This window comes from Nicotiana tabacum, chromosome 15 (genome assembly GCF_000715075.1).
Source record: "Nicotiana tabacum cultivar K326 chromosome 15, ASM71507v2, whole genome shotgun sequence".
Lineage (NCBI taxonomy): Eukaryota > Viridiplantae > Streptophyta > Magnoliopsida > Solanales > Solanaceae > Nicotiana > Nicotiana tabacum.
In genome coordinates this window covers 43,390,179-43,415,580 of record NC_134094.1, presented here as the reverse complement: position 1 = coordinate 43,415,580, position 25,402 = coordinate 43,390,179, and the positions used below count along the sequence as shown (strand labels likewise).

Here is a 25,402-nt window from a genome sequence, read left to right as displayed (position 1 = left end):
GTGGGAATCACTCCGGTGCCGATTCATTAGTTCGAAAAATAGTAAGGGCAGGTTATTATTGGATCGATATGGGCAAAGATGCAAAGGAGTTTGTTCGAAAATGTGACAAATGTCAAAGTTTTGCACTAATGATCCATCAGCCCGGAGAGCAACTTCACTCAGTCCTATCCCCATGGCCATTCATGAAATGGGGAATGGATATCATCGGCCCTCTGCCATTGGCCCCAGGTAAATCTAAGTTCATTTTATTTATGACTGACTATTTCGCTAAATGGGTTGAAGCACAGGCGTTCGTGAAAGTAAGAGAGAAAGAGGTTATAGACTTTATCTGGGATCATATCGTATGTCAGTTCGGGATACCCGCCGAAATAGTGTGTGACAATGGGAAACATTTTGTCGGCAGCAAAGTGACGAAATTCTTCGAAGACCACAAAATAAAAAGGATATTATCAACACCGTATCACCCCAGTAGGAACGGACAGGCCGAATCAATGAACAAAACTATCATTCAAAACCTAAAGAAAAGGCTAAACGACGCTAAAAGAAAATAGAGAGAAATCCTACCCGAAGTCCTTTGGGCATATCGAACAACATCAAAATCTAGTACGGGGGCAAACCCGTTCTCCTTAGTATATGGCTCTGAAGCCTTGATACCAGTCGAAGTCAAGGATCCCAGTGCCAGATTTCGATATACAACAGAAGAGTCAAATAATGAGGCTACGAACACTAGCCTCGAATTATCGGATGAAAAACGAAAAGCCGTTCTCATCCAATTGGCCGCCCAAAAGCAATGAATCGAAAGATACTATAATCGAAGAACCAAGCTTCGCCATTTTAAACCCGGGGACTTAGTTCTAAGGAAAGTCACCCTCAATACCCGAAATCCAAATGAAGGAAAACTAGGACCGAACTGGGAAGGACCATATCAGGTTCTCAAAAATGTCGGAAAGGGATCATACAAGCTCGACATTATAAACGGCAAACAACTATCAAGCAATTGGAATGTGTCGCATCTAAATCGATACTACTGCTAAGGTACGACCATCCCATATTCGTTTACATTTCAGAACTAACCCCTGCAGGAGTCCGATCAGAAGCTAGGATGGATCCTTCAATACGAAGCCCTATGTCTCAAAGCACGCGTTGCACTCTTTTTCCCTTAGACTGATTTTATCCCAAATGGGTTTTTCGGTGAGGTTTTTAATGAGGAAACCAATGATCGTGCTAAACCTAGAAACAATTCGACAGTATCCGAGGCCTCTTTACAATTGACCTCGAATACTGGGGGGGCGAATTAGCCCCTTAAATATATCAAGTTTTGATGCAAGAAAGTTATTTCATAACAACAGGGTTCCAATAGGAAAAGTTATAAGAGTCAAATGGTCAAAACGAACCATGCTCATGTAGTTGGCCCGAGCCGTGACGCAAAAATGAACACATGTATAATAACTTGCAAAGAAATTTCTCTTCTTTACATATATCTTATATCCAAGAAATATTCCTCTATTTCAAGATTTATTATGCAAACAGGATTGAGTTCGAGCAAGCACTCACTAAACCATTACGCCTACGGGCTACATTACTTCGAGTTCGAATCATTCACTCGACTACTAAGCCTACATGCTACTTTTATTTTGAGTTCGAGCAAGCACTCACTCGACCATTACGCCTACGGGCTACATTACTTCGAATTCGAATCATTCACTTGACTACTACACCTACGGGCTACATTACTTCGAGCTCGAATCATTCACTCGACTATTAAGCCTACGAGCTACTTTTATTTCGAGTTCGAGCAAGTACTCACTCGACCATTACGCATAGGGGCTACATTACTTCGAGTTCGAATCATTCACTCGACTACTAAGCCTACGAGCTACCTTATTTCAAGTTTGAGTAAGAGCTCACTCAGTTATAAAGGCTACGAAGTCCAAATTTGATCAAGTTGCCTAAATCCTTGTAAAAAATATTCATAAGGCATGAATAAAATCTTCACAAGACAGGAAACAGAACAGAAGCAAGTCGGCAAAAAGGGATATTTTTATATATACAAGATTGTTTACATGATTGATTACAACATAAAAATTAAGGACTAAGCTTCCTAGTTATCCCCAGGAGCGGTCTCATCTCTATCAGGCTCCCCCCCGTTCTCGGACCCGCTCTTACTCCCATCATCATCATCATCATTATCATCATCATCGTCATCGGAAACCAAGGCTTTAGCATCAGTTTTGAGTTCTTTGGCCCTTTTAATCTCTTCAGTGAGGTCGAAACCTCGGGCGTGGATCTCCTCGAGGGTCTCCCTCCGAGATCGGTACTTAGCAAGTTCAGCGACCCAATATGCTCGAGTATCGGTGGTCTCAGCTTCCTCTCTTGCTTAGACCTGGGCAGCTTCATCATCGGCCCGATAGACGGCCACCAGTGCATCCACATCGGCCTTTTCCTTTTCGGCGTCAGATTCGGCTTTGGCAAGTTCAGAGGCTAATCGAGCCTCGAGCTCTTCTATTCTTCTTGCTTGGACCAAGCCTTTCTCCTTCATTTTCTGAAGTTGGTTTTTGGCCGATGACAATTGGGCTCGAGTAGTTTCTTTCTCTGTAGCAAAGCGGTCCATTCCTTCTTTCCACTTCAAAGACTCGGCTTTTATCACATCGACTTCTTCATAGAGTTTTCCGATCATCTCAATTTTTTGTTGCAGCTGTGAGACCGAAAAATTAGCCACAGTTCCGGTATCGAGCCCATAGGCTTTTAAAAGTATTATTACCTGCTCGGACAGATCGATCTGATCTTGGTGAGCCTTGGCCAACTCAGCTCGGAGGTCTTTTATTTCCTCTTCCCTTTGGCCTAAGAGGAGTTTTAGGGAGTTCCTCTCTTTCGTAACACGTTGAAGCTCGGCCTCGTATCAATGCAGCTCGGTTCAGGACCGAGAACATGATTCTCGATGAACTGTCGCGGCCTGCAAAGAAAGAAGAAACGAAGTTAGAAAAGAAAAGCAAACTTAAAGGAAACACCATATAATTTAAGGCTTACCTAATTCAAAGCCTGCTGCACTCCGTGAAAAAGATCCGATGCGTCACTTGTACCGGTAGTGTCCTCGACACCGATAAACAGGTCACGAAAAGGATCCTCTCCATCATGAGGCCTATCTAATTCGAGGGCCCCCAAAGCTTGGGCCTCCCGAATCACCCCTGCGGAAAAAGCAGGGAAGGTGCGCGAGTCTTCGATTGCTATTGCCCCAAGTGAATCACCTAGGGCATTCTCTTCGGTTCGAAAAGTTCGAGAAGAGCCCCTTCAGACATACCCCCCATACGTTGGCTTCGATGGGAAGCATCTTCGATCTCCAACAACTAGGGGACTTTGCCCGAATCTTTCTCCGATATATCCTCAGTTCGAGGCGGAGCCTTATGAACCACCATCGATCCAGCTGCTTGTGGAACATCGGTGGTCTTCTTCGTTCGGGCGGCCAGCACAGACCCATCGTTCTCTTCTTCTTTTTCTTCTTCTTCTTCTTCTTCATCCTTCAGACGCAGAACTGATTCTACGGTCAAAGGAATGATATTTTTGTTCGGCTTACGAGTCATCCTTTTCTTCGGTTTTTGATTTAGAGGACGGGAACTCTTTTCCTCTTATTATCTTTCACCGACTTTGGGACAGAGGCCGAAGCCTCTTCCTCGACGGATGAGGGCCTCAAAACCGCATCTTTACCCACACCTACATACGGAAAATTTTATTAAAGTGTGTGAAAAACATCTTATTCAAATTACCAAAAGATACGAGAAATGTGCTTACCATGATTTTTGGCCTCCCATCGGCCCTTTGACAAGTCGCGCCATGAGCGCTCGGTGTAGGAGGAGGTCGAAACCAGATCACGTACCCAGTTCTTGAGATCGGGCACTGCGCCGGGCATCCAGGGAACCGCTGTATCACAGAAGGGGAATATTGGTGAGAAAGGAAATGAAAGGATAAAATAGTAGGGGATAACAGCAGAATTACACTTACGCTTCATGTTTCACTCTTCGGGAAAAAGGCATCTTTTCGGTCAGAATCAGGTCCAAAGTCCTTACTCGAACGAATGTGCCCATCCACCCTCGATCTTTATCCTCATCTATACTCGAGAACATAGCCTTGGCAGCTCGACGTTGGAGTTTTATTAACCCTCATCGAAAAAGGTGAGGACGATATAATCGGACAAGATGATCAAGAATGAAAGGCATCCTCTCGATTTTACTCACAAAATATCGGATCAAAATAATAATCCGCCAAAAGGAAGAATGTATCTGGCCTAGGGTACTTAGGTATTTATGACAAAAATCTATGATAACGGGGTCGAGGGGACCTAACGTGAAAGGGTAAGTATACATGCTTAAAAACCCTCTCACATGAGTAGTAATATCCTCTTCGGGAGACGGCACTACCACTTCTTTGCTCTCCCAGTTACAATCTTTTTTTATCCGCTTGATGTGCTCCCGGGTTATCGAACAAATATATCTCGATACGGGCTCACATCGACCAGGAACCGGCGAACCTTTATCGAGTTTGAAATCGAAGGTAAGAACGCACGCCGCCGGAACGCACTCCTCCGGCCGTGGATCCACCGGTGTTTTGTCGGCGGCGAATTGAGAAGAAGAAGTTTTTTCTTTTTTGGGGATGGTTTTTGATGTTTTCACCATTTTGGATTTAAAGAAGGTGACAAAGATTTGGTGGTTTAGAAGAAGAATTTTGCAAAGAAGAATCACAGATTTGCGAATAAACTCAGAGAATACAAAAAAAAACTTGGGAAATTTGAAAGATTGAAGATGTAAAAGTGGTAAATGATAAAAGGAAAGGCTATTTATAGATTAAAGCAATGGCGGTTCAGTATCAGCGGTGGCCGACTACCGTCTGACATGCATTAAATGCCTTGAAAGACTAAATCGACGGGACAGCTATCACGTGCGTCATGGTCGAGCCCAATGTAAACGTCAGCTTATAATCCGATCGAGCCGTTGAAAATCACATCGTTTCTCACCACATCCTTCCCGAGAAACGAGTGGACTATCTGTATACGGTCGAAATATATTTCGGCCTTCGAACGATTGATCGAGGTTAAAACGTAATTGATCGAAGTAAGACTTCGAGATGGATTCTGAAGATGGTATAAACAAGCTTCGAGCCCGAGGGACCGATCAATGTCGAGCTCGATATCATTATCAAGCTCGAATCCAAGTCGAACTATGATGCAAAGTAAAGTTATCGAGCTTATGATTCAGAGACCGACCAACATTGACCCCGAATCAATGCAGGGATCCGAGTCAGAATCGAGAGCTCGAGTCAAGACCGAAAACTCGAGTCAATATCGAGTTTATAGACAAGAGCCGTTGCAATCCCACTAGAGGAGAGAATCCTGGCAGGAATTATGGAAAAACTGATTTATCATGGGTCTCCCACTATGTATTTTTAATTATATCCAAAGTAAGATTTCTTTACTATAAAGGGAATGATTATTATTTCTGTAAGGACCAAGTTTTTGCTTACATTGTAATTCAAGCACCATATTCTCCTATAGTGAAGAGTTATTCTTTCAAGTTTTATAAATTGATTCAACTTGTTTAGTCCTAAAAATCATCTTCTTTACAATCTTGTTTACTTTGCATTCTTTGCAATTCATACTTTATATTTTTATTTATCCTTACGATTTGTATTAAGTTATACTACATATCCTTAAAACTACGTATAAATTCAGCTCCATAAGTTTTTCGGCTAAACAAAAACTAGTTGTCATTATAATGATTTCGAGCGTGTGTGTTCCCATCTAAGAAATAGTGCCTCAGAAGATACACCGAATCCAAGCTGTCTAAAGATATTCGTTCTAAATGCTTTCGAAAAGTTTTTGACATTTTTTTTTTACTTTCAGGAACAAATCATTCTTCATTTACAACAAATGTTTACTAGGAAACTGACTTCGCCAGCTTTGGTTTTGAAAATTATAACTCCTATCACTTTCAATTTAAGTAAATTTATTTGACTGGATATAAAATTTAAAAAAATATAGAAGATTTTTAAATTTATGGGGTAAAATAAGGCATATATATTTTATGTTAATATAAATTATTGCATAAAAATAAATTATTTTTAAATAAAAAATAAATCATTCTTTTTGATACGTAACGAAAAGAAAATAAGTTCAACAACGGAATTACTATCCTTCATTAACTTTTATCTTGTTTGCTATTAAAGAAAAAACAATTGGTAGTTTTCAAAATGGGGACTACGTTTTCAAAAATGTCATGCTACATGTTTGCTAGAAGTAGAATAGAAAATTCGTACTGTCATTAAGGGTCACGAAAAGAAAAAGAAAGAAATTATTCAGATTTAACAAAGATATCTTCAAAGGTGACGATTAAGTAAACAACACGTCAGAACTCATCTAGAAACCAGCCTATAGCGCACAACTCCTACCTCGTAAAAGACACAGGGGGCATTTCCGTCCACCTTCCAAATTCAATCAAATCCTCTTTCCATTTTGCCCCATACGCGTCTCTATGAGGCCATTATTCCATCACCATTAACCGACCTCTCTCCTCCTTAAAACTCCTCTCTTTTCTTCTCTCTTACCCACCCAAACCACAAACAGATCATCTCTCTCTTATATTTTGCTCAGATAATCTGTTCATCATATTTAATTCCCTTTTTTCTTAGATAATTTGTCTGTGAAAATATATGGCTCAGAGAACAGAGAAAGAAGAGACTGAATACAACAAAGTCGTACATGAGAAAACCTTAACACTTTGCGTTAAAAGTTGCGGTGTCATCGGCAATCCAGCCACCAATAATATGTGCCAAAATTGCTCTAACGCTAGCTCCTCCAAGGTCGCATATCCTCATAAATTCGCCAACATATTAACCAGATCTACCTCGTCCGATCTAAAAAAATATGTCGATCGAGCGGTGAAAGATGATGATAAGGCAAAGGAGAGCGTTTCACCGGCGAAGAGGGAGGTGAACCGTTGCTCTGGTTGTCGGAGGAAGCTAGGATTAACCGGCTTCCGTTGCCGGTGCGGTGAATTATTCTGCGGCGAACACCGTTACTCTGACCGTCATGATTGCAGCTATGATTACAGAACCGCCGGCCGAGAGGCGATCGCGAGGCAGAATCCGCTCGTCAAAGCCGCGAAGATCGTTAAACTTTGAACGGCGAAAGAGATATACTCCATATGGTATCATCGTCAAATTGGATTTCAGTTGAAGTGAAAGGGAGAAAGAGATTTGCTATCGCGAAGATCTCTGTAGCTGCTGTGTTACTGCTCTGTTTGGGATATGCTGTGCTATCGAAAGAGAGTATGAAGAAGCGCAGAGAGAAATTAAAATATATTTTTAATAAATATTTGAAGTTAAATTTGTTGTGATGAAATTTCTCTCTGAATTGTTATTGATGGCTCTGTTTTCTCATATTAACATATGAAAAATTTAAAAGGTATAGCTTTGCAATTTATTTCATCTTTGTTTGGCTGCCAATCAAAGTAGAAACCGTATGGAAATTTAAATCAGTTTCAGAGTACAGAAAATTTAAGTGATTTCTAGAAGCAAACGCGGTGATGGCTATCAAAAATGAGAACTCATTCCTGGTCTTGGGAAGGGGCATAACGGCGTAAATTTGATGAAAAGTATGGGGCTAATGAGCCAACTGCGTTTCTGTCGTACATCAAAACATGGGGCCCGTGGGCGGCTAAAAGGACTGCTGTGATGTTGACATATCGTGTCCCTTCGGGGACATCCAATAAAAAAGAAATGTGGATGTATCGTGATAAATTCAAAACGAAATTACAAGTATTAAACATCATATAATATTTGTGTGACAGAAAAATACTTCATATTAAATAAATATTAAAAGATATCAATTTTTTTGAAATAGATTAATAAATAAAGTGTTAATTTTTTTTTCTTTTTAAAAAATAAAATACATATTTCAAAGCGGGGAGAAGTTGCGAGTTGCTACTGTAGACAATACATTGCGTCAAGAGAATAATCGAGATCGAAAATATTGCAACAATCGTAATATTTGATTTCAAATAATTTGAGTTTACAATCTCTATGAATCCTCTGTTTCTTTTTCCAATATTAAATAAATTCAAGGGCCCTTGAGCTTGGTCTTGAATATGTAGTTGTCACGAACTTTGATTTGAACTCGTACTCCTTGAATCTTGATTTGTTCTTCGTTCTTGAGCTTGAGTTTGATTGCTTGAACTTCAACTTGATTTGTTCTTTGTTCTTGAGCTTGAACTTGATTTGTTCTTCGTTTTTGAGCTTGAACTTGATTGCTTGAACTTGAACTTGATTGTTTGAACTTGAACTTGTGGAGGAATTTGTAGCGTTTGATCCACGAGCTCTTTGTTGCTTCTTGTTATAACTTATGGTGTCTTTTCTGAGTTATGAAGACCTCTATTTATAGTTGTGGGAGGGAAGAGTTATGATAATAACAAAAAATTCTTTCCGACCAATCAAACTGAAGTGTGACAAGGCCGCATTTGATTGGCCACAACATGTCACTTGCACATGTGGCACAATTTCATTGGCTATTTTATTTGACTTGGCATGCCTTGTCATTCTCACACGTGGCACGATCCTATTGGGTCTTTTGTTTGACTTGGCGCCCCATGTCATTTGACGTGTGGCGCCAAACTGGTCCTCTAAGAAGATGATATCTTGGGTTTAATGAAGTGAGCTCATCATTTTAGCCTAATTAAATGGGATAGCATGAATAAATTGTATTCTTTGTTTAATTAATATATATATATATATATATATATATATATATATATATAAAACTATAAACCAAGTTATTTATTCAATTTGGACCAATAAATTTTACATGTCTGCAACTACTTTGTCTAAAATTTTCTAAGAACATTGTTTCTTTTTCACATAATCTTTTAAGGCATCGGTATTAATTGTAATTGGCATTCTGGATCTATCATAAAAGGGGTAACGTAATCGGCACCTGATAACGCATTCCCACTATACAAATGCATATCTCGTAATATTTATTAACCATCAATACATACACAAGAACACTCACTAGCCCAAAAAATATTTATACACATATTATTGTACGGGGTAAAAATGGTCAATGACAGTTGGCGGAATAATGAGATGACACGTGGAACAAAAGACGGGTGAAAAGTGAGTCAGCAGATGGCTGGCACCGGGCGCGAGTATGTGATCGGTGTTAGACAGATCCCGAAGGTAGAGTAGCTGACAATAAAGATTCAAAGATTTGATATCGGGTAGCATTTAATGAGCACCCATTACAGAGAAAACGTTCAAGACTAACCGTTATGCAGCCATCCATGGCGATTTTATTCTCATTCAAGGGGAACTTGATTTGAGGATCTTGTCTCCCTAAATAGAGCTATAAGTAGGAGGATTAACAACCATTGTAGGCGGAGGAAAAAACATCCTACACACAAAATCTGTAATCCATTATATTGTTACGCTCAATTTGAACACATGAACATTGCTTTTACTTTTATCATCGGAAAAGCTAAGTTCTTAGTCAGACTTGTTATCTCCTTTAATTTCTTTCGTTAATCTTATTTTCGTTCTTATTTATTTACCATTTTTGGGTCAAATAGATTCACTTGTCTATAAATCAAGCTATAAATTTAATTGTACCGTTTTACGGGTAAACAGTTTAGTGTCCACCGTGGGGCATAAACATCCACGTAATTGCTTTGATCCATTCATTTGTTACTAACAAGTTTTGACTTTTTCCTTAGTAAAAATATGTTATGGCAGCTAATGATGTCAACGACGTTTACAATGTTAGATCACGCGATGAGCACGAAGATGCATTCCACCGTGATGATTCAACCAGCGAAACTCACAACGAAGGGGATGAAGCAACCCTGGTTCGTAAAGGACAATGTCCTTGGCATGTGCGGGGCTCGATCCCAGATGATGCAGAGGATGAGCATATTGTCGAAACTGTCAAAATCTTGAAAGAACAACAAAAGGCGATCATGGATCACCTTTCGAGGCAAGATCGGGTGATGACGGAATTAAAGCAGGCATTATCAGTGCTTCGATTAACGCTAATGAAAGAGCTCTGGTTCCTCCCAGCATTCCTGCAAATCGGATGGCTCAAAGAATCAAGAACAACACGCTAAGGGTTAAAGTCGGTTTCGATGAAGTCGGGGGGACCGGAAGCGGATTTGGGAACAACAACTTGAATGATCCTTTCAAAACTGAGCTCATGAGATTCATGAGAGAGATGAATGAAAGAATGGACTAGAACGCATAAGAGTTTCATGCTCTGATGGATCAGATCTGAGGTGCACCACCAGTGTTAAAAGGACCAGATTCGAGGAAGTATACGCAGTTACCGTTTAAACCGAGTGCGGCACCGGAGTTGATACCGAAGAGGTTTAAGATGTTGGATATTCCAAAATATGATGGGACGTCTACTGCACAGGATCACATCATGACCTACACCACGACAGTAAAAGGAAATAACTTGGCTCAGCACGAGATCAAGTTGATTTTGTTGAAGAAGTTTGGCTAAACCCTCACGAAAGGGGCCCTGGCATGGTATTCCATCTTACCTAAGAAACAACTTGAGTGATCTTGTCAAAACTGAGCTCATGAGATTCATGAGAGAGATGAATGAAAGAATGGACCAGAACGCAAAAGAGTTTCATGCTCGGATGGATCAGATCCCATGTGCGCCGCCGGTGTTAAAAGGACTATATTCGAGAAAGTATACGCAGTTGCCGTTTAAACTGAGCACGACACCGGAGTTGATACCGAAGAGGTTTAAGATGCCGGATATTCCAAAATATGATGGGATGTCGGATCCACAAGAGCACATCACGGCCTACACTACGACAGTAAAAGGAAACAATTTGGCTCGGCACGAGATCAAGTCGGTTTTGCTGAAGAAGTTTGGCGAAACCCTCACAAAGGGGCCCCTGACATGGTATTCCCTCTTACCTGAGCATTCAATAGATTCTTTTGAAATACTTGCAGATTCGTTCATCAAAGCTCATGCTGGAGGAAGAAAGGTCCAGGCCAAAAGGCGGATATATTCAGAATTTTGCAAGGAGAATCTGTGCTGTTGCGGGAATTTGTAATCTGGTTCCAGAAGGAAAGGATGTTGCTACCAGCAGTTCCAGATGAGTGGGCAGCAGAGGCATTCACTAAGGGCCTTAATCCTCTGAGTTTTGATACCTCCCGAAAATTGAAGGAGAGCTTGCTCGTGTTTCAGCCAACCACATGGGCAGATGTCCATAATCTCTACGAGTTGAAGATAAGGATAGGAGACGATCAACTTGGCTTTTCGGTGTCTTCCAAGGGATGGGGTCGCGATAAAAATCAAGATAAGTTTAAAAATGACTTTGATGCAGATCAGAGGTCCTCTAGGGGTCGTTATCTACCGTAAGAGAGGACCGATGAGCATAGCAGTAAAGGATTCCAGTTATCGAATATGTTCGCCTCCGAAAGAAGGACGAATCGTGGCCGAAATAATAGATCATTACAAGAGAAAGAGGTGTCAGGGTCCTGAGATCCCGCATATTCCAGGTTATCAGATTACAACTTTAATATGAGCTTGGTAGAATTGGTGTCAGCAATGAGGAACATCAACGAAGCACGGTTTCTGAAACCTATCCGATCGGATCCTAGCCAACGGGATCCTAATCTGTGGTGTAAATTCCATGGGACTCATGGCTATAGAATTGGGGACTGCCGACATCTTCGCGGGGAGGTGGCAACGTTGTTGAAGAATGGCCATCTTAGAGAGTTTTTAAGTGACCGCACCAAAAATAATTATGGTATAAGCCGGGATAATGCAAAACCATCAAAGATATCAGCAAGGTCACCTCAGATGACAATAAACATGATATTCAGAGGAAATGAGGTCAATGGGGTAAAAGTTTTGGCAGCAAAAAAGACGAAAATATCGGTGACTCATGGTAAGAGAATCCGAGAAGCCGCTGAAGATGACATTATCTTCGCAGAGGAAGATGCTGATGGGCTTCTTCTTCCGCACAAAGATGCTTTGGTAATTTCTCTTAATGTTTTAGATTTCAAAATTAAGCGTGTTTTGGTTGATCTAGAAAGTTCAGCCAACATTATACAACGGAGGGTTCTAGAACAAGCAAAGTTGACCGGGAACATCATTCGGGCGACAAAACTCCTAGCTGGCTTCAACCTAACAAGCATCACAACCCAAGGAGGAATTTTGCTGCCTACTCATGCTGAGGGATTGGCGAAAACCACTTTGTTCGATGTGATGGCCTAAATAACATAATAAATATAATTATTATAATAATTTAGGCTATTAATACAAAACAATACATAAATGTTATAAAGTTCAAATATAATTGTATGAAACGATGTAAAATTCTTTAAAATATGCATGAAAATATAAATAATTAGTTTGGACAATTAATCACTCATAAATAATTTAAAGGGAATAACAAATAAATATTTATCAATTAAAATACCATAATCGATTCAAAATGCTTATAATATGAATACAGTTATAATAATTTGATAAAAGCATTATGAGGATAATAGATTGATATTTAAAATATATCATGGAACAGTAGTGCAAGAAAATTGTCTATAAATATTATTTAAAATATATAAAACATTATAAAATATACTGGTGACGAGCTCGAAACACACTTCAATTATGCTCGCTAATCAAATATAGTATAGTATATTATCGTATCCATAGGGATTTGATTTAAACAGTATTGTCATAGTTTCTAGCTTGATTGCTATCCAAGATGATCAACAATTGAAATTTATATGATTTCTAACTACAATTAACTAAGAGTCTAAAGCTATTGACTAATAACAACCGAAACAAGGAATAAGCAAAGAAAGTTATCATTGGGAGAATATAGGGTTTTGATAGAATAGGTGCAAGATAATTGTTTGGGATATAACTCTAGATAATCCACTTCTAATGTTCAAGTGAGTCTCTCGAATTCACTCAATTATTAGTTCAAACGTTCAGCAAAAACTCCTCTCTCGATTAAGTTTTAACCTCACAAGATGAACCAATATAAACACATGAAGATATGCAAGAATGTGTAGTGTATTGGTCATTAGGAGAACCTCTCTCGATTATTCTCCTAACTAGGTTTAATCAATGATTCAACTAGCCTCTTTCGATTACTAAGAAGAATTAATGAACTCAACCAACAATATAATGCAAAGATATCACCAGTTAGACCTCTCTTTATTACATGAACTAGTGAATACAGATGCAACAATTATATCATCCAAAAATGCTTCAATACATAAAACTAGAGTTATAATCCACAAGCAATCATCAATACACCAAATCCATCAAACCCTAAAGAGAAGTTCTCCATAGATATGGAGCAATTCATCACAAATATAATTAAAGTATAGGAAAACATAAATTCGATCCAAACTCGGGTCTTGAGTGAGGAAGGAATGATGAAATCCTTGTGCTTTTGCTCCTCCAACTCCTCCTTAGCTTCCTTAGGTCTAAAGTGTGTCAAAAGTCAAGAAAATAATATTTTTCATGTATTTATACCAAGTTGGGTCGGGCCTAGACGAAATCCCCATTTCCTAGCCGAAATAGGAAAACTTGCAAAGTTATTGCTTTTCATGCGTTGCACTATGCTACGCAGGGTGCGTAGAATTAGTGTAATTTTCTCGGTCGTAAACTCTCTGAACTTAGATTGTCTGACAGAATTTTGTACTGATGCTACGCACTATGCCACACACTATGACTAGCATTAGTGTATTTTTTTGTCAGACCTTAGAAACCCATCCTCTGAACGTTGTCAATCTTCTGACATAAATTTACCCTACTGTGTCGCACTAGTGCATTCTTTCAACTGTTGTTTCTTCCTTGATTTTTGACGTCCAGAAGTGATCCTCGACCCCCGAACACGATTCCGGCTTAATCCTTTGGGCTTTTACTCAGACTTCAAAGCTTCAAATAACTCAAATTAATTCCACAATATCTACATAACTCGAAATTATTCCTACATGGCATAAAAAAGCAATAAATGCAAAATACTACCAATTAAAGCTCAACACTAGGGGTGTTCATGGTTCGGTTTGGGTCGATTTTTCCTAAAAAGAAACCAAACCAAGTAAGTCGGGTTTTCAAATATTAGAACCAAACCAATCCAATTGAGTCAGTTTTTTATCGATTCGATATTTTGTTAGGTTTTCTGTTATTTATCAATTGTTTTCTTAAATATGAGACATACACTACCAAACGCATATTTCGGCGACTACATTTTAAATGTAACACTATCAAATCAATTGCTCTATAAGAAATCTATCATTTTCAAGATATATTGATGATAATTGAATCAAATGGTGATAAATAATTTAAGTACTCAATTAAAAATCAATTATTTTTAACATGAAATAAATTCTTGTACTTAGTAAAAGAAAACTAACAATCAAACTAGAATGTAAAGGCAAAAAAAATAAAATTATTACAATAGCAAAGAACTAGACTAAAAATACCCATGGCTAATATGTACCATAAAATTATAGAAACTTTATATAAAAATAAACATATATATAGGTGTAATAATAAATTTAAATAGCTACCTTTATAGTCGGCTTGGTTCGTTTTTTCCGGTTATTTTTTGATTAAAACCAAAACCAAACCAAATTTGATCGATTTTTAAAATTTAAAACCAAAACCAAACCAAACCTAAAAAGTATCGGTTTTTTGATCGGTTTGCTTCAGTTTTTGGTTTGGTTCGGTTTTTCGTATTTTTATGAACACCCCTACTTAACACAAGTAAAGTGCAGTGAATTAGAGTGCAATAAGCGACTAAAATACGAGATTATAGCCTATCATCAACACCCCACACTTAACCATTGCTCGTCCTCGAGCAATCAAACTACACTTTATATAGACATGACCTTTTTAAACAACTCTCATAACTCATTATACCAAGAATATTTAAGATAGACTAAGCATTTCAGTGTAACATCCTAGCCTCTCAAGATTTGACTCAAAATTACCATAACTTATTTATAACCCGCTCACTTACTCTAACACAAAGGTCAATCATTACTTTTCCTTCGTGAATCAAGTGCCCTCACATAACAATCGAGAGTAGTTCCACACAATAGAATTTAAGAACAATTAGGAGTTCAAGATAGAAAGAATTCACTCACTCTCAGAAATAACATTCATATGCCACAAAAGACGTACCATAGATTTGCCAGTTTTGTACTACTCTACTAATTGAGCTCATTCAATCAATGATCAAATAAGACTTTAACTGGTTGTACTGTAGGATGCGGGATGGGTAGGAACAAATAAATATACATTAACTTCCAACTTCTTTAAGCACAAATACATCAAGAGTCACCACTATCAACGAATAGTTTGCACAACAATACAAACTTTTTTTTCTTTTCTCTAGTGGATCTTACTTTTTCAATACAGTGCACTTTTCTCCTTATTTCATTAGTTCCACTCAAAAAAAAAAATCAACCACCACACACTTCAACTTTTACATAGTTCATACCAAATTCAATTGCTCACGAGAGGTACAAGGTTCAAATAGATGGTCAATTCGAACAAATGAGTAAGGCTTGTAATGTGATTGCTAAAGAAACAAGATTACAGGCTCAAAGGGGTTAACTACGATACATAGCAATTAGGTAGGTAAAAACATCAAATTGGCTCAACAAAGAAATGCCTATATCACTTCCAAGACTGAACAAAACTACTATTTCGCTTTGTAAACATACGGGGCAAGTTCTAGACATCAAATACAATGCACAGAATAACACAAAACCTCACACACACATGGAACATAACTCACTCAGGATTGGACTATCAAGACACTCTAGTCAAAGCAGTTAAGCAAAGTTAAGATCATACAATTTACGGTATTTATTACAAAAGTCAAAAACTGAGCCTTATCGTCACAACTAAAGCACTCATTGTTCTCAAGGCATAATAAAGTCAAGAGACATTGCTTTCAATTCAAATCATAGCACAAGGTTTCCTACTCCTAAAAAAAATAAAAACTAACTATACCCGGTTCAAATAAAATCCTTGAAAAAGAACCGCGACACAAAGAAAAACCAAGGGGCACTTGTTAAACTACCTAAGAAAAGAATTTTTTTTTGTCTTTTTCTTTCGACTTTCATCCCTCAAGAAAACTGTTGATATCCATCGTCAGGAAAAATCAAAAATTTTAAAATTTTAATGATTTTTTTCAATTTTTTCTATCTCCAACTAACACATATACAAACAACATAAAATTATCTCCCACCCCACACTTTAAGTTATGGCATGTCTCCTTGACACACAATTAAAAAGTATCAGGTAAAGGAAACTTTCCTGAACTTCTAGTCGGGATCTGAGTCGAAGTCGGGCTCCATTCCTCGCCTTCGGACTAATGCGCACATCCATGCCGACAACTTCTTCTCAGCCTTTTTTGGGTACACGCCAAGCTTATCTTTCTTACTCAGTGCAACCTTCTTTTTTAAGCCCATCACTTTTCACTCAATACTCGCAGCTGATTTTTCTTTTTGTGCCCCCTTTGCTATATTCATATCAAAAGTCACCGTTTTCTCACCCACTCTAAGCATGAGTTTCCTCTCGTGTATATCTAATATAGCTCTACCTGTTGGTAAGAATGGTCTTCCTAGGATGAGTGGATCTTCTTGTTCCCCTCCATATTCACCACTATAAAGTCTACAGGAAATACAAACTTATCCAACCGAACTAACATATCTTCCACTATTCCATCGGGTATTAAAGTCATTTGGTTCGCCAGCTGCAAAGATATTTGCATCGACCTTATCTGTCCAATCTCCTTCTCTAGTTTTCTGTAAATATATAATGGCATTAAATTAATTCAGGCACCAGAATCACATAATGATTTATCAAAATGAATAGTTCCTAAAAACTCCCTGGATCTCCACACTTTTGTGGGAGTTTATTTTGTAAGATCGCACTGCAATACTCTGAGCTTGACTACTGAGGTCTCCTCAATTTTCCTTTTCTTTGTAAGGACCTCCTTCAACAATTTGGCATAAGCAGACATTTGTGAGAGCACTTCTGTGAATGGTAAGTTCACATGAACCTATTTCACCACATCCAGAAATTTCTCAAACTGCTTGTCCAGCTTTTCTCTACATAACGTTTGAGGGAAAGGTAAAGCAGGCATATGTTTGCTCTCCTCATGTTCCTCCTTTTTTGCTTTTTCTTCCTTCTCTTTCCTCTCAATTTTCATCGGGCCTTTCTTCTTTTTATCAACATCATTCTTCAGTTGCTCCCCACTTTCTTTTTCAAGTATCACCTCTTTTTGGATCAGGGTGGGATCTTTCAACACCCTCCCACTTATCAGAGTTACAACATTCACTGTTTCTTTGGGATTCTTTTCACTGTTATCAGGGAGAGTGTCTGGGAACCTCTCAGATAATATTATTGCGATCTGTCCCACTTGTCTCTCCAGGTTTCGCAAACCAGTGCCCAATTCTTTGATAGCTGCTCCACGAGCGTCCAGCATCTCATCTGTCTTGATAATGAAAGACTTCATTAGATCCTCTAGACCAGGCTGGATGGGCTATTGAGGCTGAAATTGCTACCTCTGCTGATTTTGGTATGCTAGAGCTCCTTGTCCATGCGGTCTAGAGTTATTTTGCTGCCAAGCATTCACAATACCTCCAGGTGAACTCCATAAAAAATCGGGGTGCCTCTGACCCATTGCATTGAAATTGTTGTTTCCCAAAACATTTACTTCCTTAGTTGAGGCTTGGCACTCATGAGTAGGGTGTCCTCTTCCACATATATCACAAGTTGTGTGAGGCTCACTTTGTATCGAGGCTAAGGCCAGCTTCATTATCTCTTTGGCCATAGCATCAAGTTGTACCTGCACATATGTGTTAATCTTCTTCTTTCCGCACTCTCAGAGGGGCATTGATTTGCATCTCCAGATAGCTCATCTAAAATTGTAACTATCTCCTCTAGAGTCTTCTTCATCAACGGGCCTCCAGCTACATTGCTCAATATTCTACGTGAGGCCAGTGACAATCCATCCCAAAAGTCCTGGAGTTGAATCCAGAGTTTAATTCTGCTATGTTGACACTTTTGAACAATCTCTTTAAACCTCTCCCATGCTTCAAAAACCGTTTCAGTATCTTTCTGGCAGAAGTTATGTATTTCTCTTCTAAACATGCCCGTTTTAGCTGAGGAGAAATATTTATCAAGGCATTTTCTGGTCATCTCCTCCCATGTTCTAATCGAACCTACGGGCAAGCTTTGAATCCACTGCTTTGCATCATCTTTGAGCGAAAAAGGGAATGCCTTTAAGTACATTGCATATTGTGACACCCTATTGTATTGAAAGGTGTTCATAATCTCCTCGAAGTCCATTATATGTGTATTTGGATCTTCGTTTGGCTTCCCTCTGAAGACACAACAATTCTGCAGGGTTTGAAGCAACAGTTGCTTCAATTCAAAGTTGTTTGCTGAAATTGGAGGTTGTCTAACACTTGATAAACCTTAATTGTAGACCGGTCTAGCATAATTGCCAAGTGGTCTCCCAGGCATGAGAGCTATATTTTCGAACTGGTCTGCACCCAAGGGTTGGTTTTGAGCAATTCTACGACCCCTCTCTTCTTCGTAGATAATCTGTGCATCTCTAATAACTGCTTCTTCAGCATCCCATACAGCTTGTTCTCATCTTTCGGCTACTTCTCTCGCAGCCAAATCTACATTATCATCACCATTTCCAGCCATGCCTTCTTTGGTTGAGGATTTCCCAACCTTTTCTGATGTCTTAGTGAGATTTCTTTCCTTCTATAGATGTCGCAGTTGTTTTTCTATCTCAGGCTCATATGGTAGAACTTCTTTCGTAGAAGCTCGAGTCATGCACCAATCTACACCTGTAACCTGCGCACAGTCAACGAACACCAAACGTAAAAAGGGAAAAATAAAATAAAATAAAAAGAAAAATTTCTGAATTAGCACTACAATCTATTTCAAACACTATTGATTGCCAATCCCTGGCAACGATGTTAAGATTTGACGAGCTCGAAACACAAACTTAAATTATGCTCGCTAATCAAATATAGTATAGTATAATATCGTATCCACAAGGATTAGATTTAAATAGTATTATCATAGTTTCTAGATTGATTGCTATCCAAGATGATCAACTATTGAGATTTATATGATTTCTAACTACAATTAATTAAGAGTCTAAAGCTATTGACTAATGATAATCAAAATAAAGAATAAACAAAGAAAGTTATCACTGGGAGAATATAGGGTTTTGAAAGGATAGGTACAAGATAATTGTTTGGGATCTAGCTCTAGATAATTCACTTATAATGTTCAAGTGAGTCTCTCGAATTCACTCAATTATTAGTTCAAATGTTCAGCAAAAACTCCTCACTCGATTAATTTTTAACCTCACAAGATGAACCAATATAAGCACGTGAAGATATGCAAGAATGCGTAGTGTATTGGTCATTAGGAGAACCTCTCTCGATTATTCTCCTAACTAGGTTTAATCAATGATTCAACTAGCCTCTTTCGATTACTAAGAAGAATTAATGAACTCAACAAACAATATAATGCAAAGATATCACCTATTATGCCTCTCTCGATTACATGAACTAGTGAATATAGATGCAATAATTAATTCATCCAAAAATGCTTTAATACATAAAACTAGAGTTATAATCCACAAGCAATCATCAATACACTAAATCCATCAAACACTAAAGAGAACTACTTCATAGATATGTTGCAATTCATCACAAATATAATTAAAGTATAGGAAAAAATAAATTCGATCCAAACTCGGGTCTTGAGTGAGTAAGGAATGATGAAATCCTTGTGCTTTTGATCCTCCAACTCCTCCTTAGCTTCCTTAGGTCTAAAGTGTGTCAAAAGTCAAGAAAATAATATTTTTCATGTATTTATACCAAGTTGGGTCGGGCCTAGACGAAATCCCCATTTCCTAGCCGAAATAGGAAAACTTGCAAACTTATTGCTTTTCATGCGTCGCACTATGCTACGCAGGGTGCGTAGTATTAGTGCAATTTTCTCGGTCGTAAACTCTTTGTACTTAGCTTGTCTGACAGAATTTTGTGCAGATCCTGCGCACTATGCCACGCACTCTGCCTAACATTAGTGTATTTTTCCGTCAGACCTCAGAAACCCATCCTTTGAACTTTGTCAATCTTCTGACATAAATTTACCCTAGTGCATCTCACTATGCATCGCCCAAGGCGTCGCGCTAGTGCATTTCTTCATATGTGGCTTCTTCCTTAATTTTTGACGTTCAGAAGTGATCCTCGGCCCCCGAACACCATCTTGGCTTAATCTTTTGGGCTTGTACTCATACTTCAAAGCTCTAAATAGCTTGAATTAGTTCCACAACATCTACATAAATCGAAAGCATTCCTACACGGCAAAAAATACGCAATAAATTCAAAATGCTACAATTTAATGCTCAACAGAAGTAAAGTGCAGTGAATTAGAGTGCAATAAGTGACTAAAACACAAGATTATAGTCTATCATCAACACCTCATACTTAACCCATTACTCTTCTTCGAGCAATCAAACTACACTTCATATAGACAGGACATTTTTAAACAACTCTCATAACTCATCACACCAAGAATATTTAAAACAGATTAAACATAATACCGTAATATCCTAGCCTCAAGATTTGACTCAAAAGCACCACACATTATTTATAACCCGCTCACTTACTCTAACACATAGGTCAAGCATTACCTTTCCTTCGTGAATCAAGTGCCCCCACACAACAATAGAGAGTAGTTCCACACACAATAGAATATAAGAACAATTAGGAACTCAAGAAAGAAACAATTCACTCACTCTCAGAAACAACATCCATATGCCACAAAAGACGTACCATAGGTTTGCCCGTAGTGTACTACTCTACTAATTGAGCTTATTCAGTCAAGGATCAAATAGGACTTTAACTGGTTGTACTGTAGACTGCGGGATGGGTAGGATATATTTAGATATAATAGTGACTGCACCTTCCTAAGAACTTTTAATACATATAATTAACAATCCAAAACCCCACACTTATGTCAAACCAGAACTCCACCTTTACATAAATAAACATTAACTCCTAACTTCTTTAAGCACAAAAACATCAAGAGTCACCACTATCAATGAATAGTTTGCACAACAATACAAACTTTTTTTTCTTTTGTCTTTCAATTCAAGTGGCTCTTACTTTTTCAATACAATGCACCTTTCTTCTTATTTCATTAGTTCCACTCAAAAATCAAATCAACCACCCCACACTTCAACTTTTACATAGTTCATACCAAATTCAAGTGCTCACAAGAGGTACAAGATTCAAATAGATGGTCAATTCAAACAAATGGGTAAGGCTTGTAATGTGGTTGCCAAAGAAATAAGATTACATGCTCAAAGGGGTTAACTATGATACATAGCAATTAGGTGGGTTAAAGCATCTAATTGGCTCAACAAAGAAACGCCTATATCACTTCCAAGACTGAACAAAACTACTATTTTGCTTTGCAAACACATGGGGAAAGTTTTATACATCAAATGCAATACACAGAATAACACAAAACCTCACACACACATGGCACATAACTCACTCAGGATTGGACTATCAAGACACTCTAGTCAAAGCAGTTAAGAAAAGTTAAGATCATACAATTTATGGTACTTATTACAAGAGTCAAAAACTCAGCCTCATCGTCACAACTAAAGCACTCATTGTTCTCAAGGCATAATAACGTCAAGAGGCATTGCTTTTAATTCAAATCATAGCACAAGGATTTCTACTCCTAAAAAAATAAAAACTAACTATACCCGGTTCAAATAAAACCCTTGAAAAAGAACCGCGGCACAAAGAAAAACCAAGGGGGATTTGTTACACTACCAAACAAAAGAAAATCTTTTTATCTTTTTCTTTCAACTTTCATCCCTCAAGAAACCTGTCGATATCCATCGTCGGGAAAAATCAAAAAGTTTAATATTCTTATGATTTTTTTCAATTTGTTCTATCTCAAACTAACACATATACAAACGACATACAATTATCCCCCACCCCACACTTTAAGTTATGGCATGTCCCCATGATACTCAATTAAAAAGCACAAGGTAAAGGAAACTGCCCTGAACATCTAGTCGAGATCTGAGTCGAAGTCGGGCTCCATTCCTCGCCTTCAGACTAATGCGCACATCTATGCCGACAACTTCTTCTCAGCCTTTTTTGTGGTACACACCACCTTTATCTTTCTCACTCAGTGCAACCTTCTCTTTTGAGCCCGTCACTTTCCACTCAATACTCGCAGCTGATTTTTCTTTTGTGTCCCCTTTGCTACATTCATATCAAAAGTCACCGTTTCCTCACCCACTCTAATCATGAGTTTCCTCTCGTGTATATCAAATATGGCTCTACCTGTTGGTAAGAATGGTCTTCCTAGGATGAGTGGATCTTCTTGTTCTCCTCCATATTCCCCACTATAAAGTCTACAGGAAATACAAACTTATCCACCCGAACTAACATATCTTCCACTATTCCATCGGGTATTAAAGTCATCTGGTTCGCCAACTGCAAAGATATTGGCATCGACCTTATCTCTCCAATTTCCTTCTCCAGTTTCCTGTAAATAGATAGAGGCATTAAATTAATTGAGGTACCAGAATCACATAACGATTTATCAAAATGCATAGTTCCTACAAAGCAAGGTATAGTAAAACTCCCTGGATCTCCACACTTTTGTGGGAGTTTATTTTGTAAGATCGCACTGCAATGCTCTGTGAGCGTGACCACTGAGGTCTCCTCAATTTTCCTTTTCTTTATAAGGATCTACTTCAAGAATTTGGCATAAGCAGGCATTTGTGAGAGCACTTCTATGAATGGTAAATTCACATGAACCTATTTCACCACATCCAAAAATTTCTCAAACTGCTTGTCCAGCTTTTCTCTACATAACTTTCGAGGGAAAGGTAAAGCAGGCATATGTTTGCTCTCCTCGTGTTCCTCCTTTTTTTCTTTTTCTTACTTCTTTTCCCTCTCAGTTTTCATCGGGCCTTTTTTTTTTTTTATCAATATCATTTTTCAGTTGCTCCCCACTTTCCCTTTCAAGTATCACCTCTTTTTGGATATTTCAACACTCGCCCACTTCTCAGAGTTTCAACATTCACTGTTTCTTTGGGATTATTTTCAGTGTCATCAGGGAGAGTGTCTGAAACCCTCTCAGATAATATTATTACAATCTGTCCCACTTGTCTCTCCAAGTTTCGCAAACCAGTGCCCAATTCTTATAGAGCCATTTTGGGAATTTGGCTCATTATCTCATATTTTAAACCTTGGACTTGGGAGAGGTGATTTTGGGGTAAGTGATTTTTACACACTGTTTGGCATTATTTCAAGAATCTACATGGATTATTAGCACCCAAACATATGTGATTTTAAGGGAAATTTGGGGTTTATTTTGCTACAACTTAAGAAAATGAAAATTTGGGGATTTGAGGTATAATTTGGACTTGGTTTTAGAATCAAATCACGTATTTTGACTCGTGGGGTTATGGATAGTCGGGATCTACCCCTTGACTTGAGTTTTGACCATATAGGCCCGGGGTTGATTTTTGTTGACATTTTGGGAATTAAATAAAGATGTAAGCTTTATTGTTTGGAATTGGTTCCTATATCCTTATTTGATGTTATTGATTTGTATTTTTGCTAGATGTGACTAGTTCGGAGGCCATTGAGAGGCAAGGGATTTTTGGAGCATTGATTCTCGCGCGTTTGAGGTAACTATCTTACCTAGCTTGGCTGGAGTGTGTTTTCCCGTAGGCTATGATGTTTGCTATATTTTGGGAGTGATGCATATGCAAGGTGAGGAGTACATATGCATGCAAAATGATTATTCATTATCTGGGTAGATTTAGGCTATTATGTGCCTTGTTTTGCTATCATGCTTCTTTGATTCCATGGTTTCTTCACTCGTTTAACTACGTCAGCTATTATTTATGCTAGAAATCATGTCTAGGCTATGTGCTTATCTGTTTGAGACATGATAGGATTATTTTTGTTGTGTTGAGCTATTTGCCTTAACTGTAGTAATATTTTCAATCATGATATTATATCCGCGTATTATATCTCTGTCTTTGTGCACTCTTTATATGTTATCTCACATGTTGCTAGTATCCTTATTTGTGTAACATGAGTTTAATATGAGTTGTGGCACGTTGGTATATTGTGTGCGGTATTTTTGATCATGCTATTGTGAGATATGATCATATTGAGACTTGAGGAGATTGACGACTAATCTTTGGCCATAGAGTCGTGTTGATATTAATTGTGAGGGGACACAACGTTAGGTCCCATATTGGACTAAGTGATATTGGCCGAGGACTTTTGATCCGATCAGCGCCTGGGCTAGGGTCCGCCCCTCTGGAGTCAGGTATAATTCTGTGAGTTCATGCACATGCTATGTGCTTAGTGAGGGACTTGGCCAGGCACCCGCACATGGATGAGTGTGTGTGTGTTGATGATTCAAGGGCTTCAAGTTAGGCACCGAGAGTGTAGTGAAATTATGATTGAGGGGTATTTGTGCCGGGCATTATGTATGTACCGAGACTGTATTTACTTTATGATTAAACTATGACGTTGTTGATTTTGGCATGTATATTAGGACAAGGAGTTGTATTATCCTCATGTTAATTGATATTTGATGTCTTTAACATCGATACCTTGACTGATAAATTAGGAAAGCATTATTATTTTTCTCTTATTGTGATAAAGATGAATCTGATATAATTGAGCTATTTTTCCTTTACTATTGTTATGTTGTTATTGCCTGTTGAAAGAAATTATTGGATTTTTTCAATCTCGTCACTGCTTTTAGATCAAAAGTAGGCTTGTTACTTGTTGAGTACATGTGGTCGATTGTACTCATATACACTTTGCACTTCATGTGCAGATCCAGGTTTTGCTGATCGTGGTAGTTTCTAGTGAGCCAGATCCGGATTAGTTGGAGATTTCGAGGTAGCACTGTTGTTCCATTCGCAGGCCTTGAAGTCCCTTCCCTTATTTCATGTTAATACTGTTTAGTCTTTCAGAAAGTATAGTATATGGCCCTGACCTAGTATTTAGTATTCTATAGAGATCATGCACTCGGTGACACCAGAGTTTGGGATGGTTTTCAGTTGTATCCTTGTTTTGACTTCAGTTATTTATACTATTCCGCTATTGAGACTATTTAATACTTTTGTTGATGTCTCTTTTTGCATATTGGTTGTTTTATTTCCTAACAAGTAATGTTAGGGGTCATCATGGCTTCGATGGAATTTTGGGTCGTGACAGGCGCCTAGCCCCCTCGCTAGGCAAGCCAACACTCAACAACAACAAT

At 38.3% G+C, this 25,402-nt stretch overlaps 2 protein-coding genes and 1 non-coding gene across 3 annotated transcripts; all 3 read left to right on the top strand.

Annotated features, from left to right (window-relative positions):
- The first annotated feature begins 6,512 nt into the window (after window positions 1-6,512).
- On the top strand, window positions 6,513-7,453 carry LOC107784972 (zinc finger A20 and AN1 domain-containing stress-associated protein 5-like). The gene has a single exon (XM_016606182.2). The coding sequence runs from the start codon at window positions 6,697-6,699 to the stop codon at window positions 7,165-7,167; it is 471 nt and encodes a 156-aa protein (XP_016461668.1). The 5' UTR covers window positions 6,513-6,696; the 3' UTR covers window positions 7,168-7,453.
- A 4,149-nt stretch (window positions 7,454-11,602) lies between these two features.
- On the top strand, window positions 11,603-12,274 carry LOC107784956 (uncharacterized). Its single transcript, XM_016606161.1, has one exon. The coding sequence runs from the start codon at window positions 11,603-11,605 to the stop codon at window positions 12,272-12,274; it is 672 nt and encodes a 223-aa protein (XP_016461647.1).
- Window positions 12,275-18,083: 5,809 nt separating this feature from the next.
- LOC142170002 (small nucleolar RNA R71) lies at window positions 18,084-18,190 on the top strand. Its single transcript, XR_012699621.1, has one exon. It is a non-coding gene; the product is annotated as a small nucleolar RNA R71 (small nucleolar RNA).
- Window positions 18,191-25,402: the final 7,212 nt, after the last annotated feature.

Coding starts and splice junctions, on each gene's coding strand:
- LOC107784972 (XM_016606182.2), top strand. CDS start 6,697: ATGGCTCAGAGAACAGAGAAAGAAGAGACTGAATACAACAAAGTCGTA.
- LOC107784956 (XM_016606161.1), top strand. CDS start 11,603: ATGAGGAACATCAACGAAGCACGGTTTCTGAAACCTATCCGATCGGAT.